The sequence below is a fragment of the Rhipicephalus microplus genome, chromosome 5 (assembly GCF_043290135.1).
Source record: "Rhipicephalus microplus isolate Deutch F79 chromosome 5, USDA_Rmic, whole genome shotgun sequence".
Classification (NCBI taxonomy): domain Eukaryota; kingdom Metazoa; phylum Arthropoda; class Arachnida; order Ixodida; family Ixodidae; genus Rhipicephalus; species Rhipicephalus microplus.
The window spans coordinates 189,938,264-189,959,686 of record NC_134704.1 but is presented as its reverse complement, the minus strand read 5'-3'; the positions used below and the strand labels follow the sequence as shown (position 1 = coordinate 189,959,686).

General features: G+C 46.7%; 1 protein-coding gene across 21 annotated transcripts in view; it reads left to right on the top strand.

Annotated features, from left to right (window-relative positions):
• LOC119174053 (uncharacterized) overlaps positions 1-21,423 on the top strand; it is a 461,603-nt gene that overhangs the window by 278,508 nt on the left and 161,672 nt on the right. For 10 of the 21 annotated variants that reach the window (XM_075896309.1, XM_075896310.1, XM_075896313.1 and 7 more), the window contains one exon: positions 3,269-3,737. The exons of 9 other annotated variants lie outside the window; for them this stretch is intronic. In XM_075896309.1, the coding sequence (XP_075752424.1) occupies positions 3,269-3,650 (382 nt within the window). In that variant the 3' untranslated portion in view covers positions 3,651-3,737. Of the gene's footprint in view, positions 1-3,268; positions 3,738-7,486; positions 7,617-21,423 lie in introns of those variants that run through there. 2 more of the 21 variants (XM_075896323.1, XM_075896321.1) reach the window with 1 other exon arrangement.

Genomic DNA, 21,423 nt, shown 5'->3' with positions numbered 1-21,423 from the left:
GTTTCTATGTGCGCGTACATGGTCAACGTTCTCAAAGGGTAGTTTGTTCGGTCATCTCAGCGCGAGTGTAACTGCTTGTACGTATGCCTGATATGACGTATGAGAGCATTTGTTTTCGTTCGGCTGCTAAAGCATTGTAATGAGGTCGGCGAATGCAACTTTCTAGAGTGCTATCTATTATTGTCGTACCCTATATTCACCGGAATAATTTCACAGTGGGTGCCGCTTTCTGCTTTAAACACATCGCAAAATGTTCTTTCAATCCTACAATACATAAGAACTGTTAAATGGCGTGTGAATGCCGTGTTTTAGAGGCTTGGTTTCCACACAAAAAACGAGGCTCTAGGTCATACGCTTGTGCGCTGTTTGTATAGGAGGTGTACAGATAGGGCACTGTAGTTTATTGATTATGCGAGGAGCCTTAGTTCTGTATATACAACGGTGTTACCACTACACAGGAATACTGTGATCACATACACTGTGGCACTTTGGTACTCAAACAATAAAGGGGGTTGTCGTGCGCAGCCGCGTGCTTAGATTTAAGAATGCATTAAAGAACTCAGACGTTCAGAATAAATTAGGAAGCATGCCTTACGTGTAGAGTTGTACAATTTCACTCAAAATATCACCTTTTCCTATATTTTCGGGAGCATTTTTGCGGCACTGTTATTGACCGACAGAAGGTAGCGGCAAATTTATGTTTGAAAAAAAGAAAACATGCTTATTTCATAAAGTAACCAAGCCTTTGTTGTAGCACTTTCATGCATGCAATTCACCGGTGAAAGCTTTCTGCTGCACTCGTAGAAAGTATTTAAATGTGTGTATACGTGGTAAAGGGAATGTAGCACCAAGTGCTGCCAGCCGCTGAGCTTTCCTGACTGGACTTATTGACTGTCCCACATTTTATGGTGAACAGAATGAAGGGAAAATGCGTATGGGTATAAGTGCAAATGGTGCTACTGAACTCATCGCATCGTTATGTGGACTTTGTACGATCTTCATTTTAATTTTTTGTTGGACGCAGAAGACAAAAAAGTAAATAAGTAGTTCAGTAACCTTGAAGCAGTACGTAGTAGGCTCAACACAAAGTAAACAGGTATAAACAACAGATTAAAAGCGTAATGCAGTTCGAAAGCGCGCAGTCACCCAGGCCGAGCATCCCTTAGACAAGCAGAATGCTCTTTAATCGCTGGTAATGTTAAGGTTGCATAAACTTCGTGTCCCGATTCAATAAAAAGGAGCGTAAATATTACTAGCAAACTGCCGTCAGTGCATTTAATTTTCCGAAAATAGGCACAGACCGCGCGTAATTAAGCACCGGTGCGTATATTTCTGTACGCGTCGCTGACCGCCTATCCACACTTCAGTGCAGACGGTGCTGCAGCCTATTGCTTGACGTCCCGCGAATAAGGAGCCTTCATGTGCGCGCTTCCGCCATTTCAGCTGGTCATGAAACTCCCGCGGAAGTCTCATATAGCGACGAAAATGACCACCAGAGGCGCCAGCATAAGCAGGAGAGCATTTAACGGCTGCGTTTGGCAGGGCTGAAGCACGTTTACCGAAGCGTTTTTATCAAAAACGCTTCTTCATATATTTTGCTTTTCAGTGTTTTCACTAAAAAATCGTAGCAAATTTTAGTACTGTCATGGTGGCACATGATGTGCATTGTAAAACTGTCGAAGTCCGTGACTGCTGGCAATGTTTGAACTGAGTCTGTCTAGAAAGTGGCGCGTAAATTCCTCAATTCCTGCATAGCACTTTCGGACCTAAAGCGAACACTGAGGGGTTCTAAATGACTAAAACGGTTACATCTTGTGTTAGGAAGTGTGGCGCAGCTGTGCGCTGGCTGTGCGTGACGTTCGTTTTTGGAATAAATGTAACTTTATTTAATAGGCATCAAGAAGGACTCAATAAATTTCCGCGTGCCAGCAAAGAAATCTCTATGTTAGGGTGAATTGGCATTATTAGCCTTGAAGTACCTTTTGAGAGATAAGAGATATTGTTAGTGAAACATAGCCAACAAATAAAAAGCTCAGAATAAGACATCACAAGATAAAGAGGAATGCTCAAGTTGAGTTCTTTCCTTTATTTTTTTGATGTCATAATTTGCTTCCTTGAGTTTAAAGAATAAAAAATGAGATGAAACTATTGTGAGCTGCTAGATATATGCACTACGTGCTATGAGTCACAGCAGGGGGTAACATTTTGAACTTGGTAACTACGCAATGCTTTGCAAGCAAATGTAGGCAAACTTGTTGACATGTTCAGTTTATGCTGAAACTACTGCCATTCGTCAAGAATTGCAAACACTGTCTTGACCACAGGCGCATTTAGTTTATTCAAAGGTGCGTTTTTTAAAATGTGGGGGTAACTTAAAGGATGGAGTGAACGACACAACAAAAATCACTGAAAAAAGTTGTGCCCCTGGATGCTACCCTCCTTTAGTCTGGCAGTATAAATGACGTCCACCAGTACGGAACTTTTTTTGTTCACGCGTGAAAAAAATGCACACGACCCTTAATCAAAAAGTACACAACTTCTGCCTTAGTGCTTCTGTTATACAGGCATCACTAGCCAAAGAAAAGTGACCGTCTAGCAGTATGTTCTTAACAATGTTCATAAAAACACTAAACAGGCTATTTTATCCACAGTGCCCGACTTTGTGCCATACTTATTATCGATTTCTTCGTCAGCTGCACCGGGGACGTCTGAATTCGCGACTGTCACATTGAAATCTGGGGAAAGCTCACGCGGCCTTTTCACACGTAGGCCCATCGCTTCACGCGAAGGCTATTTTGGTTTGGAGAGGTAAGAAGGCCAACCTCCAAAAATCATAGGTACGGCGTCTTCCACCAGTTTATGTCGCTCTCGGAGCTGTGAAGTAATGTCGTTCACTGCCTCGATGTCTGCATGACGATGTCCGCACTTTCTATGTCACTGTTGATGAAATGTTCGTCACACACGCGCGCGTAGTTTAAGTCGAACAAAAATGCGGCAGACCTGTCATGGCATCGCACGTTTCCGCCTATCGCGTTGCTCCGCGTTGGCTGGTTAACAAAACAAAAGCTTTTAGGATAGTGCCCTTGTATCCAGAACAGTTGTGTGTCACGCAGCAGGTCAGGAGAGCGGCCAGCAGAGCAGTAAGCCAAGCCGGATTCCTCATCGCCGTACTAGCTACGGCAGCGCCGTGGCGCGCAAGGTGTGGGCGGAATATGAAGCTCTCCCATCGAGTGACGCAGCAGTTTCAAAAGTGTTGTTTTTTATGCAGCGAACAGAAAAGGCTCCTCCCTATGGATATAGCGATCACATCGCTAGGAAGAGGGAATGACAGTGGCGATACGACAGCTTCTGCGGCGGCCAGCCGCTGTGCCATAGTTGTCCGCGTCGTTGTGCGTCGGCTGTTGCAGCGCGACACTGCGTCTGCGACAGTTGGTGTTAAACGAGCTGTACGAAAGTTTTTGCGCCAGTTAGGGTATTCGCTCCGTGTTTTAAAGACGGTGGTCTTTTTGGGAGACCTTCGACGCAAAAATTTTGGTCTGTCTGTTTGTACATTCATCTGTTTTTTTCGCCCTAAACAGTACCCTAAAGGGCACCAAAGTGGCCAAACGATACTTCAAACGACCAACCCTATCCACAGTGCCCACCAATAATGCTGAAGATTCAGCATTCTTACTTGTGCAATTGTCTAATAAAAGTCAATTATTGTGCATATCTGAGGCACCATACCAACGCGTCAATATTCTGTATGTGTGTTTTTTTACTAGAAAAGATATACAAAAGTCCTTTTAGAGGCCGTAGCGTTTATTACGCTGCTTCAATCATGCCACGCTTGCACGAACTGGCAAGTGCTTATAACGCTTCGCGAAGATGACACGGTGGTGTCACGAGCCCGTTGCTGTGCGTTCTACACCTTATCACCTCAGAGACAAGCGCGCACGCCACGTGCTCTGTTTTCTAGGATAACTGCCAGATAGCGTTCATGTCTCACGTGTGACGTGGCTTGATGTACTCGTTCGCCTCTTCTGCAGGCCAGAGGCACTCTAACACAGTAACTCCAGAATAACATTTACCGATTTTCTTGCGCAGAACACCAAATAACTGTTTTGTTCACTCTCTCAAGACGCACCACTACATGCAAATACGGGGCCAATTTTTTCATAATGTAAACCTTGTATCAATGTATGCAATTGTCTGAGCCATCTTCCTCCGAAGAATTGAGATGCAGCTGGTGAGAATGCATTGTCTGGTGACGCTACGTGAGCTCAGCCCCACTGTCCCCAAAACCAGAGATGCGCCGCCTAAGCAAAATCATTTGCTTCGAGTTATTCCAAAATAAAAGCACCTGAACAGCGGCGCTCAGAATTCAGAATAGCCAGTATTACTATCTTTAGTGAATGATCAATAGATCGTCACTTTAATTTGTGTGTGTTGTGGCGATGGAAAGAGCCAAACACGGTGATAAAAAGAGCCACATAAAATAACGCATTAACCAACCTCTTACAAAAATACCCACAGAGGTACTATAAACCTTTCACTTTACGCGCGCAGTCTGGAAATATAAAATCCACGACAGTGATACACTTGCGTTCACATAGCCGTTCGCTGTACAGCAGACTGGCGATCAACCCACTCAGTGGATGACCGGAATGAAGCGGCATGGCTCAATGAGCAGCTCAGTAGAACGTCAGCCCGTCTCAGCCTGGCGTGATGAGCAGCCGGGCGAGTGGTGGCAAAGCAGACGTTAGGTCAGGTAGGCACCAGCAAGTCGAGAAGCTGGTCAAGTACTGGGCAGAAGTCGGATGACCTGCACACCAGCGTCCGCAAGAGTGTGACCCGCTAGGAGGCTGCCTTGCGGTTCCCTTATGAAGCAATCCCTTAGATAATTGACCTTTAGAACACCGTGTGTTTACGTGGCCCGTAATATTCTTTTTGTGTGGCTGCTGCTTCTTCTATTTTCTTCACCCCCATACTACACGCTGTCTTTTTTTTCCGCCACGTGCTATATTTCTCGCTGCTGTCATCGTAATCTTTCTTTTTTTCAGCACACTACCCCTCACTCACAAAAGCTGTTATATTTCAAACAACTCTGCTCTGTCTAGACGGCTGGTAGAACTGGGACGAGTTTCGCTGTTGCATGACACACGGAACACTCAACAGTTTTCAACACCGTTTTTGCTATCATATTAAAAACATGGACTCAGTTCGCAGCTATGAATAACGTTCACGCATCACGAGAGAGTACTCATGCGCTAACAAAGGACAGAAGAGAAACAATACGCATGTTACTTATCGAAAACTAGTTATGATACTGCGCCCTAGTAGTCAAACCTTTAAAGCGGTTCATAGTCACTTAACAAAAAGAAGCCAATTTTTGTGCCGGAAAGCTACTGACTACTTATCACACTTGTCACGCTTGCTTTCGGCTTGCTTCACCCTTTTGTATGCAGGGCCGTTTATGTTTCCGCAAGTGTTGACAGAGACAGTCGCGTGGCTTACTGTCACTGACAAAAACCCTCTTTCTTCGAACTTTTGAAGCTGATATAGGTGAGATGCCTTCTCGTGTGTCCGAATCAGTTAAAAAACCAGTGCCTTGTTTCTAAATTATCTTGAATGGCCCGTTTCATGTCAGTAAAGGTATGTTTTTGTTTCTCGGACTGAAGCAAAAGCGGCATGTTATATCCTACTGAGAAGTGTCGTGCCTGCTTCTGCGGCGAGATGAATGCTTCTGGGTAGTCTTAGGCCTTCGGAGCTGATCGTGTGTGAGCTGACATATTTGGGGTAGCTGTCTTTGGAGTTAAAAAGGGAGGCATACGTTGCTTTTATCTCTTCTTTCAACTGCCTTGTCGACCACAGCTCTTTGAAGATTCAAACTACTGGTACTGTAGTGGGGAATTCGCAAGGCAATGGCTAGTGGGACCATCGCTGAGTGCGAAGCGCGAGCGGGTGCACGAGCTGTAGACGCTGGACTGCCCGTACCGGCTGTCTACCTATTACCTGGCGTCGCTATTAAACCCCCTTGCAAAGTGGTAGAGGTGCTGGGTAGTGCCTTGCTCGGTCGTCTGATCAGGCATTGCTGATGCAGTGGGCAGTTTCCGGCTTCGAAGTTCCAGGTTTGCCTACCCAGCACATTTGCACCACTTTGCAAGGGGGTTTAATAGCGACGCCAGGTAATAGGCAGACAGCCGATACGGAAACAAATGCTCGGTCAGTCCAGCGTCTAAAGCTCGTGCACCCGCTCACGCTTCGCACTCAGCGATGGTCCCACCAGTCATTGCCTTGCAAATTCTCAACTACAGTACCTTTAGTGGTCACCGTAGAGAAGACACAAGGCAAGAAAATCCAGCTAATCTGTGGTACTTTCCTGGCAGCAAAGGAAAGTGCATCGAAATACCAATCACGTTTTCTGGAACTTTCATGGCACATCCTTATAATGATTTGCTTCAACTTTTTGTGATATTTCTATACAATATTGGCTGTCGGTTAGTAAAATATCATTGACTGTTCATGAAAAAAAGTAGGCGACCCAGCTCCTTTTCTAGCTAAAAGGTGAATTGGGCACGTCTGGCGGTAATTATTTCCTAACTAATTCCGACACGCGAAAAGGTCTTAAGTAATTCCTTGGCGATCCTTTCAGTTTGAATAGCTGGCAGTGTGTCTGGTTTACTCGTTGGAGTATCAACCATTGTTGGAACATAACAATTAACATTAGATGATCTACGTGATAGCACACCAATTATGTCGAAAGCGCGCACTTAAAATGCTTGTTGATGACTGGGAGAATTTCAGGAGGCACATGCTCTAAAAAGTGCCTTGAAACAGTCCTTCGGAAAATGTAGCGTAAGTTTGCTCAGGAAATCTTTTCTGCTTGCATCGCATGCCGGTACAACGTTTCAGAAACATTGCCGCCGTCTTTTTTGTCCCTTGATGTCCCGAAAAGACAACCATGTGCAATGCCCAACGCAAAATTTGGAAGGCCCTCCCGTAAAGTGACCCATTCGACTTCTCTGATTGGGGCAGTCTGAGAACGCCTGAAGGAGAGGTCTTCCGGAATGATGAACGACACATTGATAACGTCTATCTGGTCTAGCCAACGCCCGCGAAGCAACCGCCGAGACTTGAATCTTTCTGCAACATGGCCAGGACTCCGTGATTGATGTGTGACGGGCAGGCACTTGCTTTTGGCCACTTGAGTGCTTTTCATGAAATATATCGTGACACAGCAGCCGTGTCACAGTCACAAATGTAGTCAACATTCTCATTGTCATGCTAGCCATCATCTACCCTTATTTTCTCTTCAGAGGTAGTCGGTCGTTTTGTGTCATCTCTGCTTTCAATAGCCTTGCGCACAGCACTTGTGTTCCCTCTCACTTTTTTGTTCTTTGTTTACCATTGTAGGGCACTGTGTGGAGGCACCACATATTAAAGATGGATAAAGCATTAAATATCCGTTTCAGTATCTTCTGTCACCGTTCATCGTTTTTTATAGGAATGACCACTACCGAGACATGGGCCACGGAAACGGAACAGAAAAAAAGGCGAGTACGCCAGCTCTGCTACCTCGCTGTTGGCCTCACTGTTTTTGCCCCGCCATGGCGATCTAGTGGCTAAGGTACTCGGCTGCTGACCCGCATGTCGCGGGATTGAATCCCAGCTATGGCGGCTGCATTTCCGATGGAGGCGGAAATGTTGTAGGTCCGTGTGCTCAGATTTGGGTGCACGTTAAAGTACCCCAGGTGGTCAAAATTTCTGGAGCCCTTCACTACGGTGTCTCTCATAATCAAATGGTGGTTTTGGGACGTTAAACCCCACAAAGCAGTTAATGGCCTCACTGTTGGCCTCGCAATTCTACATGTAGGAGGCTCCGCATCATAGTGTCACGGGGTCGTGACTTGAACGAAGAGAGCAGACTCCAGGTCGAAAAAGAAACTGTGTATTCGTGCCTAAGTTGTGGCGACTCAAAAAGAAAGTAAGACACTGGCACTGATAGCGGCGAACAGAGCGTCGGCCGTCGATCAACTGAGAAGCGGTGAATCGTGTCCGCATTTATACACTTGCCATAGAGTATTCTAGCGTTATCGCTAGTGGCGACGTATGTTTCAAAATAATCTGTAATGTTCACGAAGTGGGCGTAATCTTAGCCAAATGATCTACTGCAATCCCGTAGTTTTTCGAACAGTGTATGCGTGGATTGCGCTGAGAATTATTGGCAGTGAAACGATGCGATAACAAAACTTGAGGACGAAACGTGACATTACACTCCCCTGAAAAAGGCATCGTCCCGATGCGTAAAGAAAAATACCAGAGCAAGATGCATGAAAAATAAAGCAAAAAAAGTATAACTAATAGGCATATGCAATAAAGCACAAATATAGAGAAACAACAAATATTAAAGTCGTTATGTTTCTTATCGCACATGAAACGCTTTGAGGCGAACGACATGGACGACTTCAGGTCGTGCACGGCGCCGTTGAGAGTTCGTGATGCCGTCGGGAACAACCTCGTAGTCAAGCGCACCAGGACGTCGAACTACCCTATGCGGTCCGAAGTACCGTCGCAGAAGTTTTTCGCTCAGTCCTCGTCGGCGTATCGGCGTTCACACCCAAACGCGGTCACCGGGCTGGTATTCTACGTAGCTTCGGCGAAGATCTTAACGGTGGCTGCCCGACCTCTGCCGATTTTTCATGTGCAGGCGGGTGAGTTGTCGAGCTTCTTCGGCGCGCTGGAGGTAGACAGTCACGTTGCTGTTTTCTTTGTTGCTGACCTTGGGTTACACGGCATCGAGCAATCGCGGCTGGGCTGCTTGCGTACACCAGCTCGTACGGCGTTATCTGCACCATTAATTGGACAGCCGTGTTGTACACGCATGTAACGTACAGATGGATTGCATCCCACGTCTTGGGCTTGACGTCGACGTACATGACCTGCATATCAGTGATGGTCTTGTTGAGACGCTTGGTGAGGCCATTGTTTTGTGGATGGTAGGCGGTGGTCCGGCGGTGACTTGTCTGGCTGTACCCAAAGACTGCCTGAGTCAGGTCCGCCATAACGGCCGTACCTTTGTCTGTGATGAGGACCTCTGAAGCTCCGAACGCAAGACGTTGTTCCCGACGAAGAACTTTGCTACCTCGGCGGCAATGCCTTTGGATGGAGCCCTTGTTTCGGCGTAGTGGGTGAGGTAGTCCGTATTCACGACGATCCATTTGTTTCTGGAATTAGACGTGGGAAACGGTGCCTGTAAGTCAATGCATATTCGCTAAAAGAGCCGGCGAGTTGGCTCACAAATCTGGTGAAGTACGGCTGGCCTCGCCTTCACAAGGCCCTTTGTTTCAGGATTAGCACGCTGTAATTCTGCAAAATCACTGACGCTTAAGGTTCCCAACAAGCAGTCGCCGTCCTCGTTGTCCCGTGGTGGTGGTTCAGCAAGAACGCGAGACAGGCAGTCGGCGCCAGACTGCCTTCGGCCCGACTTGCAAACGACAGTGATGTCGAATTCCTGAAGTCGCTGACTCCACCATGCTTGGTGAGGTGAAGGGTCCTTCAAGTTAGCTAGCGAACAGAGAGCAGGGTGGTCGCATGGTGGTCGCTCGCAACTTTAAAAGGCCTGCCGTAGAGGTAAGGGCTAAACTGTGAGGTAGTTCTTATGATGGCAAGACACTGTTTTTCTGTTGTAGAATAGTGGACTTCCACCCTAAATAGCGACTGGCTCGCACATCTGATGACCCTTTCAAATCCGTCAATATTCTGCTCGAAGACGGCTCCAAGCCCTACACTGCTTGCGTCGGTGTGGATTTCCGTGTCGGCATTTTCATCAAAATGAGCAAGTATTGGTGGTGTCTGCAGGCGCCGTTTACTTCTTCAAATCCTTCCTCCTGCGGGTTTTCCTACTTGAACTCGAGATCTGTCTTTGTCAGGTTATTGAGTGGCTCGGCGATGCAGGCAAAATTTTGACAAAACGCTTGTAATAGGAGCAGAGGCCGAGAAATCGACGCACGGCCTTTTTGTCGGCGGGTGACAGAAATGTAGCGATGGAGGTTGTCCTCTGCGGGTCGGGGCGTACTCTAGACTTGCTGATCACGTGTTCCAGGAAGAAGAGTTGCTCGTGTGCAAAGTGGGACCTTTGTGGCTTCAGGGTGAGTGCGGAGGTTTTTAGAGCTTCAAGGCGCTGGAGAAGGTTGTCAAAGCTTGAGAAAACTACGACATTGTCCAAGTATATGAGGCAAGTCTGTCACTTCAATCCTGAGAGCCTGGTGTTCATAACGCGCTGGAACTTCGCAGGCTCTGAGCGAAGATTAAAGGCATGCCCTTGAACTTGAAGAGGCCAGCTGGTGTTACGAACGCAGTCTTTTCTCGGTCTCTTTCGTCTACTTCGATCTGCCAATAGCCGGTCTTGAGGTTCACTGATGAGAAAAATTTGCCAATGTGGATTTGGTCAAAGGCGTTGTCTATTCGAGGGAGAGGTTATACGTCTTTCTTCGTTATCTTGTTGAATCGGCGATAGTCAACGCAGAAGCGTAGTGTTCCTTTCTTTTTCTTCACTAGCACAACCGGTGACGCCCATCGGCTCTTTGAAGGCTCGATACTGTCATCGTGGAGCATTTTGTCGACTTGTGTCTCTATTGCCGCGTGTTCTCACGTCGAATTTCTTTACGGACTCTGAAGGAGTGACCTGGCATTTTTTTTCATTACAACTCACTGTCTCGCAACAGGGGTCTGTTGAATTCTCGATGACAATGACAATCAGTACTGTTATTTCAGCAGCAGGTTTTTCAGCTGCTTTTGTTTACGCGTTGGAAGGCTCGGATTATTGCCAAAAGGTGGTTGAAGGGTTTTCGTCATCGCAGTAGATTTGACGGAATTGGTGAGGGCGAAAGAGTTGCTGGCTTCCAGTACATCTTCGATGTGAGCAGCCGTCATGCCTTTGCCCACGTGCTTGTACTCGTTGCTGACGTTCGTGAGCATCACTGTTGCGTTCCCTCCTCGCAGCTCGGCGATCGCTCTGGCGAGGCCAATTTAGCAGTTAATTACAGATGCTAGTCGCCTTCAACAACACCTTGCATGTGTGTTGATTTTTGAGAACCGATGGAAATGCTTACGCTGGAGCGAGGAGGACTAGTGACTTGATCTTCCAGTACATTCAAGACGCGCCTTTTTGACGTGTTCGGCGGCAGTGCTTCACCTCCGTGTAATTTTATGGACTTTGTTCTCATGTTGATCACAGTACCACGAAGAACTAAAAAGTTCATACCAAGAATTACATCTCTCGAGCATTGCTGTAGTATGAGGAAGCTTGCGGAGCAAATCATGTTATTATTAGTGGCTCTGGCTGTAAATATTCCTGACGGCGTAACTAGGTGACCTCCAGCAGTACAAAGTTTGGGGCCTAGCCAGGCTGTCCTAACAATCTTCAAGTTCACGGCGTAAGTCCCACTGATGACGAAATAGTCGGCTCTGGTGTCGACGAGAGCTCTTACACTCTAGCCGTCGATAACAGTAGGCGATGGTCTAGGGGCGCGCCAGCCGTCAGTCTTTCTCGAAGCTTAGCGCTGGCCAACTGGTAGGCGGTATAGTGTCGGCGCTGGTGGTGGCGGTGCCTGGCGGAAAAACTGCGGCGGGGCAGTGTCCCGACAAGAGCGTGGGGGAGCATTGCAGTGCTCTGCAGTGGCGTAGCACATTGCTTGCGCTTGAGGATGCGATGCTTCGGAGATTCCAAGCACTTGCTGGACTTCTTGACGAACAACGTTGGTGATCGAGTCCACTCTAGGCTGCGATTCCTGAAATACCTTACGCAGCTATCCACTTACGACCGCTCAAATGCTCTCACGCAGATTGTCGGTGCTGAAGACTTGAACTTTGGCGTATCACACAATCTAAGACCGGCGGTTGTATAGCATTGTTCTCATCTCAAGCGCCTTATCTATCGTTATAGCTTCTGTCAGGAATTCATGGGCATACTTGAGCTGGTGGTGAATGAGTTTCGCAAAGAGCTCCTGCTTGACACCAAGCATGTGGAACCGGATCTCCTTGTCCTCAGCCGTTTCAGGGCCGGCGTGACGGAACAAGCGGGTCATTTCTTCCGTGTACATGCCAACGTTTTTCTTTGGAAGCTGTACACGGCTCTCCAACAAGGCTTCAGCTCATTCCTTTCGGACGACGCTTGTGAAGGTGTCACAAAAAGGGGCACGAAAAATGTTCCATGTAAGAAGTGTAGATCCTCAATTCTCGAACCATGTCCACGCTGAATTTTGTAGGGCGAAATAAACGTGCTGCCGCTTGTCATCGCCGGTCCATTAGTTGAAAAGGGCGACGCGGTCGAACCTTTATAGCCAGCTTTCCGGGTTTTCGAGTGGGGAACCAAGGAAAGTTGGCAGCTCCTGATTTGCCGGAGCAATATCGGTGCAGGTGGCACAGACACTGTCGTTGTAGGCATGGTAAACTTTAAGGTCTTGATCTTCTGTGTCACGTCGGGTAGAAGCCCGTACTCCTATGGCAGACCATGTTGCTTACGGCTTACTCACTGCTCGTGTCTAGCGTAGGTGTCTTCTCCGCGACGGGGACTAAGCTCTTGGCTTGACGGGGACGTCCGGTATATGAATGAAGAGCACCTCTACCAGAATTCACGGGGCCTAGATGTGAACGAAGGGAGCAGACTCTAGGCCGAAGAAGGAAATATTCATTCGGGCCGAACTTGTGGCCACGCAAAAGGAGAGTAAGACACTGGCACTGATAGCGACGAACGGAGCGTTGGTCATCGATCAACTGAGAAGCGGCGAATCGTGTCAGATTTCCACACTTGCTATCGAATATTCCAGCGTTATTGCTAGCGGCGATGCATGTTCGAAAATAATCTGTAATCGTTACAAACCCTATTGCAAAAACTAGCGCCACTGGGTACCAGCGTCTAGTGCTATGCCTGATTATTGGCACTGTAGGGCACTGGTACCAGCGCCTCTCAGCGCAGGTACTAGGACGCTAGGGCGGCAGCGTCGTAGTATTCTGCGCAAAATGGCTTCCCAAGGAGAAAACGGAGGTGACCATTCTCCATAAATAAATAAATATATAAGGAAAATGACGTGCATTCACAACAAAAATAAAAAATTAAAAAATGAAAAAAAAGATGAAACACCTCTGGACGCGAATTTGAACATGCTACCTCCTGATCTCTCACCGAGTACGCTACCCACTACGCCACGCCAGACCGTGCTTGTGGGGTTCTAAAACGATTATTTATAAGAAGAACGCGCCGTTCAACTTCATGCTTACAAGTCGCACAGTCAAGACTGACACGATATTTATTTCCAAATAAAAATTGCGCCTTGATTCGACAGTGACGAACGACTTCCGGGCAGCGAATGACGTGCGGATATTAGCAAGAGCGCAAAGTTTTTTTTTTGAAGTACCCACATCTTAACTCTGGAAAATACACATCTGAATTCGTAACTCTGAGGAGCAGTCAAAGATTATCAGCTGTTGCTGCCGATCGTTTTTTTTTTCTCTGATAGTCGTTTCTAGCACTTGCTACTGGTCAACAAGTACAGATAATTTTCATGTCTTGTTTGGTAGATATCAAGGCACACGAGTGAATATTGAGTATTTTTTTTGTTTTCGCGCGAGCGACGATGTAGCAGTACACATCCGGCGTGCCAGATTACATGTTTGAAGTTATATCGATACCTGCAACTAAGAAATCGCCGAAGAAATGACTAATGCAATCCGCTAAAAAAGTATGCCAGTATGTTAGTTCAGTAACGCGTACCAAATTTACCAACTCAAAATTTCGTGTTCTTACGTACGATTCAGAGAAGCACCAGCTCCTGCACCCAGAAGGAAGCTTTCGGTGACAGCCTACGTTGCTGAAAGCACGATACATCGATCGTCACCGCTGCTTGTGCGGGAACTGCACACGCGGATAAATGATTGATTCAGGCTCAGGGATGTCAACACTGTACTCTACAGTCATTTTCACACTTTGGAATTGTGCCTTTTTAAAGTAAAAAGCACCGGCAGCAAACACACCAACATGGGCGGCACGATAGGCCTCGCTGGGACGGGGCACTGGGTAAGGCTGCTTTCGAAGCAGCTGAGCTCCGATGCTTGAAGTTTCTGCATTTCAGCTTCGCAATATTTTTTACTGTTACCTAAATTGTACCTGAAGTAAGTGGAAGGTCAATCAATGCCAGAAATGCATTTATGGAGGAACGATGGCATGCGACACCGTTTTTCTGGCCTCCGCTGGCAGTATACAGAGGGCGTGCCAGTGTACAGTTATATGCAGTTATATCAATCATTCATCATCATCATCCTCAGCCTGACTACGTCCACTGCAAGACAAAGGCCTCTTCTATGTTCCGCCAGTTAATCCGGTCCTGTGCTTGCTGCTGCCAATTTATACCCGCAATTTTCTCAATCTCATCTGCCCCTCTAATCTTCTGTCTCCCCCTAACCTGCTTCCTTTCTCTGGGAATCCAGTTAGTTACCCTTAATGAGCAGTGGTTATCCTGTTTACGTGCTACATGCCCGGCCCATGTCCATTTCCTATTATTTATTTCAACTTTAATATCCTTAACCCCCTTTGTCCCCTAATCCACTCTGCTCTCTTCTTGTCTCTTAAGGTTACACCTACCATTTTTCTTTCCATTGCTTGCTGCGTCGTCCTCAATTTAAGCTGAACCCTCCTTGTAAGTCTCCAGGTTTCTGCTCCGTAGCTAAGTACCGGCAAGATACAGCTGTTATATACCTTCCTCTTGAGGGATAGTGGCAATCTACCTGTCATAATTTGAGAGTGCTTGCCGAATGTGCTCCACCCCATTCTTATTCTTCTAGTTACTTCAATCTCGTGGTTCGGCTCTGCGGTTATTACCTGCCCTAAGTAGACATAGTTTTTTACAACTTCAAATGCACTATTACCTATCTCGAAGCGCTGCTCCTTTCCGAGGTTGTTGTACATTACTTTCGTTTTCTGCAGATCAATTTTAGGACCCACCTTTCTGCTCTCCTTGTCTAACTCCGTAATCATGAGTTGCAATTCGTCCCCTGAGTTACTCAGCAATGCAATGTCATCGGCGAAGCGCAAGTTACTAAGGTATTCTCCATTAACTCTCATCCCTAACTGTTCCCGTTATAGGCTTCTGAAAACCTCCTGTAAGCACGCGGTAAATAGCATTGGGGAGATTGTGTCCCCCTGCCTCACACCCTTCTTGATTGGTATTCTGTTGCTTTCTTTCTGAAGCAATATGGTAGCAGTTGATCCCCTGTTGATTTCTTCCAGAATGTTTATATATACTTCATCTACGCCCTGATTCCGCGGTGTCTGCATGACGGCTGATATTTCTACTTAATCAAACGCCTTGTCATATTCTATGAAGGCTATGTATAGTGGTTGGTTATACTATGAGCATTTCTCTATTACCTGATTGATAGTATGAATGTGGTCAATTGTTGAGTAGCCTGTTCGAAGTCCTGCTTGTTCCTTTGGTTGATTGAATTCTAATATTTTCTTTACTCTGTTAGCAATTACCTTTGTAAATAGCTTGTACACTATATCAATACCAACAATTAAAAAAACACCCATAGAAATACCAATGCAACCCGATGAAAACCTATGCCAGGGAGACAGTTCAGAAAGGCATAACAAATTACCAACTGAAAATTGCGTGTTGTTACATATCAGTCGGAGATGTACTAAGTGCGGCCGGCAGGTCTCGGTGACAGCCTGCGTAGCTGAAAGCGCGATGTTCGATCGTCAGCGCTTCTTGTGCGAACATCGACACAAGACAAATTAGTTGATTTAGGTTCATGAATGTATAAACTATACTTTACAGTTATTCTCACACTTTGAAGTTGTGTGTACACGATGCAAGAAGCACCGGTAACATATACACCAACGCGGCTGGCACGACAGCTTTTACGCTCGCTGGGCCGAGCACTGGGGAATACCGCTCTCGACGCGTTGAGTTGGTATGGTTGGAGACTATGCATTTCAGCTTCGGAACAATTCCAACTCTTACCTGAAGTAAGTAAAAGGATAAGCATGGCCAGACATACATTTATGTGGTGTGGCGGAATCGAACAACAGCTTTTTTTTTCTCGCCTCTGCAGGGAAACCTTGCGAAGCGATCGAGAAAACTCATTTACGTTTCCTCAACTTTGCGGCAAAAACAATTTTCTGTTTCTGTTATGAGTGGCATGCAGCTCCAGGCTTACAAACACTGTAATTTGGAATCGTTATAGCAATAGACGGATGATGCGAATATGGCCGGTTTACGCGGGGGCGTATGCAAATAAGGTGGATTATAGTTGTTGCTATACATACGCGCGCCGCAAAAATTACGTATGCTCGGTATCTGTTAGGGTAGTATCTCTCCCTTGCGTCGAATCAAGCGTTTTATATTCAGCGACACCGAAACAAACCACGGCGCACGCTACAATAACATACACGCTGCAGCTGTGCTTGTCTAGAAACAGCGCGTGCTGCAGTATTCACCAGCGCTTGCGAGTGATAATGTCACTGCTTCCAGTGCTTTGCAGTGCGCACCAGCGTCCCAGCGGTTGAGCCAGCGCCCCTACAAGTACGACACAGCTTTTTCCCAGTGCGCCCAGCGAAGTGCCAGTGGTCACAAGCGTGTACCAGTGCCAAAAAACGTACTGGTATCACGCTGTTTTTGCAATGGGGAAGTGGGCGTAATCCTAACCAAATGATCTACTGCCATCCCGAAGTTTCTCGAACAGTGTGGGCGTGGTTTGCGTAGGGAATTATTGGCAGTGAAACAATGCGATAGCAAAACTTGAGCACGGAACATGGAAATAGTCGCTAAATTGAATTTAAACATCTTCCACACCCCTGTAAGGATGCATGATGACCAAGAACACTAAACACAAACTCACGTTCTCAGTACACAATACTAGTCAGTTGTACGAGTTCAAAGTCAGTTCACATGGGACAATCCAAGTTTTCTCCTCTGCCAGTTCTTCAAGCGGTGTTTCCGATGCTTGCTCCAAATGGGTGCTTTCGAACGTGTTCCCCAAGGTGGACTTTCGATGAGTACTTTTAGTGGACAAGAATAAGGACGATGCAGTCTCTTCCACGATGCTTTTTTGTAGCTCGCTTTGAACAGTCTTGATTTTCTTGTGTTGCCTTCGTTTACCCCAGAAGCACCAGCGCTTTTTTTCTGTCTTGGTCTGCTCTCTCTTATACGCGGCTGTGTCGCTCTTTCAGCATTCTTCGCTGAAATAAGATGGGTCATCTATATTGCCCTCAGCCTTGACGTTTGTGGCTTCCTAAAAGAAGAGAACCAAAATGCAGTAAAAGAGAGTTGCATCAGTGTCCTCGCGGTATTCCTTCAATTTCCAGTCGATTTAAGAATTTTTCTTGTCTTGCTGCCACCAGGCACTTTCAAGCATATTGACACGGACAATTATTTGTCTGGAGTGGTCGTCTTCGGCGTGCATCCACCTTTGGGACCTGGCGGTTTATCTTTGCGATCTTCAAAGGCTTCCCAGTTTCCTATCAAATATCTTTCACCATAATCAGCTGAGTTGTTTGAGATATTATGTCATTATCTTCGTGGGTACAGTCCGTTGACGTGAATTCTAAAGTCGTGAAAAATGTCTTCAGACTTCGAGTTTGTTTTTCGGTGTTGAATTCTTGGTTTGCGTTTTCTGTCGTGGGAACTCTGGTTTTTACGCTGCTGTAATATTTATTTTTTCGTCCTGAGGCTGAATTATCTAGTTTCTGTGCGACAAAATTTCTATTCGGCATGTATAAGCTAGATGGCGGTGACGCAGACGGAGAGAGTATTTTCTTTTCCGCTTCTGCTCTCATCCGTTGTTTTATCGATTTCACGTGACTTTGCTGAAATTTTTGTGCATCTTCAATTTTATACTCCGCTCTCACCCTCGCTAGAATAATCAGGTGTTCAAAAATTTTCGCATGCTCTATTTGCACTTCCAGATGATCGATGTCAACTGTGTTTTCATTCTCCTTATCAATTGCTCTGAAAAGCTGTTACCTTTAAATCGAAATTCGGAGAATGTTGCGCAACTCACATTGATGGGTGGTTCATATGCCGTAGGGGTTCGATATCTGCTACGACCTATGTGATGGCCTTGCGTGTTTGACTCCACCTTTTGTAGAGGGCCTCCACGATCCGTTGTAGTGTCGGAAACGAGAGAGATCACTGGCCAGCCAGGTCACGAGGCAAAGTCGGAATAAACACGGCATTCATCGCAGAAATTTTGCACAACGAATATCTCTCACTTGCGGGCTGTCGTTCTTCGTAGTCTTGTGCATATCGGGTCATTGTCATGAAGGACGAGTGAGGACTGAGTTGAAGGAGACGTGATGGCTCCCGTCTCACGAGCATACAGACGATGCCTGCACTCACGGGGCTGCACTGTCAAGATGCATGTCGTTCATCTATGGACTGCCTTGATTTGTGAATATCGGGTCATCGTCGTGAAGGGCGAGTCAGGACGGAGTCAAAGTAGACGTGAGGGCTCCCGTGTCGCGAACCTCCAGATGATGTCTGCCCACACGTCAGTCCATGGTGCTCCTCGTAGTCTTAGTTGCAACCGGAGTCGTGCTGCCAGGTCTCAGCGCTGGTTGGGCCTCGCGCATCAGCTTTACCCACAGCGGCTTCACAAAAGTCCTCGGACCTATGACGGCGGTCAAAATTCGTAAAGTCCACTCTGTCTCGCCTCCGAAGGTCCTTCCTCCTGGGTTTCACGGCACTAAAATGTTGAAGAAAGGACGAGCCACCGTGCCCATGGCAAAGCCTACTCCATTGAACTTTTCTTTTCCGAATGTAGAAATAATCTTGATGATGATACTGCCGTTTTTCTTGTATACATCAAATATTTAACAATAAGAATATCACTCATCGTGAAAAAACTGCCACCTCATCTGCAGGAAGCGTCAATTTCAAAGGGATCCAGGTGCAACCAAGAGCGTGACGTTGCTTTTCCTCCATTCGCTTTCTTTGCCGATTTTGTTCGTGGCGGGGTCAAAATGAAAATTGAACCACGCTTCACGCTCAGTTCTGCAGGTGGTGCGGTCTCAAAACAAGAAATAAACAGGAAGAGGCCCCTTTCGGTTCATGTGACTCGGAGAGATAAGAGAGATCTCCCGCGGCGCGCAAGAAGATGAACATCTCGACCAAGTATTGTCATTTGCAGATTAGGCCCCACGCTTTGCAGAAGTTTTGAGAACTTAGAAGAATCACTGGATGAGCGGAAATCTCTTCTGAAGTAATTGGGCATAAGCGCGAGACAGACCAATGCGATTTTCCGCGCGAGGCGGCGTGTGGTGTGACGATGTGGCAGCTGGAGTGGTGACATTTTGTGACGTTTCATCGCGTATCATCGCATCGCACCGCAGTGTAGCCATTGTGACGAGCAATAAACTGGCCAGATATTTTCGTCACCACATCGCACCACCGCTTAGCCACAGCCAATCACAGCGCGAGCAGACGAGTGGTGTCACGCTGCTGGTGGCACGATCTCACTGTCGTGACTCCCATCACCTGTGGTGCAGGCCATTTCAGGCGAGTCGATGGAGTGGCGCGAGCCTGGATTTGTTGACATCGTCGCTTGCGGTGGTGTGACAAACACTGAGTACATTTCTCTTATGACGTAAAACTATCTGAGTATAAATAAATTAATGTTTTAAGCCTGCAATTCTGCAAGACAACGCCCATTTTCAACAGATAGCGAGATCGGAGATCGTGAGCCGCGATCCATAGCCATTTCTGAGGTAAACACGGATACACCGGCGTCTCTGCGAACCGGCTCGCTTCGCTTTCGCCTTTACTGTTCGCGTCGATGACATCTAGAAAGTCATAGTGCATGTTAACGCATCGCATACGAGTGCAAAGCCTAATAGTGTTGTCAAAAACAAGCGCTCGATGACGAGATCGCGTGTGAATGACGTAGGCGATGGCCCGCGCCCGCCTTGCTAGGCCTACCTGTCGGAGTCGTGAATAATCAGCTGTTACCGATGTTGCAACGTGCTTGTCGTTCATGAACGCATTTTATTCATTATTTTTATAGAACAACATGTGGCTGTGCAATGTTGCTTGGTTAGAGCTTCATTATGAGGATACAAAATTGTCGCACCGAGCATGCTAAGGCACCGCATGGGGGTGGAGCATGCCGCTGATAGCTCCATCGCCCACGTGTGTCCCGAAACGTCGCATTCGGCACGCCGCATCAAGCGACACCGCACGCCACATCGCACAAAATATCGCACATTTGTCTCGCGCTTTATGCCTAAAGTTCTGCATGACTACAGACCTTTTCGCGAAGAATTGTAAGGTCAGTGTCACTGCGCGAACTATTGAAGTGAAAAGCATCCTACAGCACTTCACCAGAATAGTCCTTCTCTGTGAATTTCGACCCCAAGGAAGGAGCTCAAATCGATAAGCTGAACTCCCAACGGCAGTTTCCTAAGGCTTCTTCATCGTGCACAGAAGTGTGTGGACGCGGCTGTTCTGGCAGGGCCTGCTTGAAGACCTGCTTAGTAGACGTAAGCCACACAAGTTATTCTCAAACGAAGGTAAGAGTACCTGCCATCCTAAATGATCAGAGAACGAGATCCCTGGCTATATCAGACCTCAGCGATCTCTTTGGGCTATATGTTCAGTTTACCACACCCAAACTAAAGACGTGCTCTGGAGTTAAAGATACTTCGGGAAGAAGAGCTTCTCTGTTAAGGGTCTTAGCGGAGGGGAGAAGTTACCACTCTAAACTCTCGTAGAGTCTAACAAGCTACCAGACAACAGGAGTGAGATTCCGGCGCTTGAGGTCACACGGAATCCTTCTCGCCTTAACGTTAGAGCTGAACAAATGGTCAGCGAACAAATGGTCAGCCTTGACACCAAAGCAAAAATTCTTCTTCTACTCGGGAGAGACATTTCGCGACTTCATAAAATCTGCCAACCCAAAATAGTCCGACTGATTCATCATTTGCCTAAAAATTTGACCTTGGCTGGGTGATTGTAGATGATGTCTCTCTTGACCGTCAATGCACATCCGACTACGCCAACAGCGTCAGAACCAACATACCCGGAAACAGTCACCTTTTCTTCGTAACTCCAACTACTTCCGTGTCCAAGAAAACCTATCTGCCAAGTCAAACAAGACGCAAACTTTCCAACTTGTTCTTCGTTCATCATCCACACAAGACTGTTCTGATGACATCGCTGACACATTATTCGAAGTGTGTAAGGAACACAAGCAACCTTTTTTCTATATGAAGAAAAGGTAGTTTTTTCAAAATCATGGACACGGAGTCTCTCAAAAAGAAATAGGCAAATTGGGAGCACCCCTCCCTTTTTGTTCCCTGAGACACCGGCTTCCTAAAACAAAGACTAGATCAAACTTGCAGAAACCTTTGAATGCACCCTGCAGAAGAAACCAGAAGCATTTAAG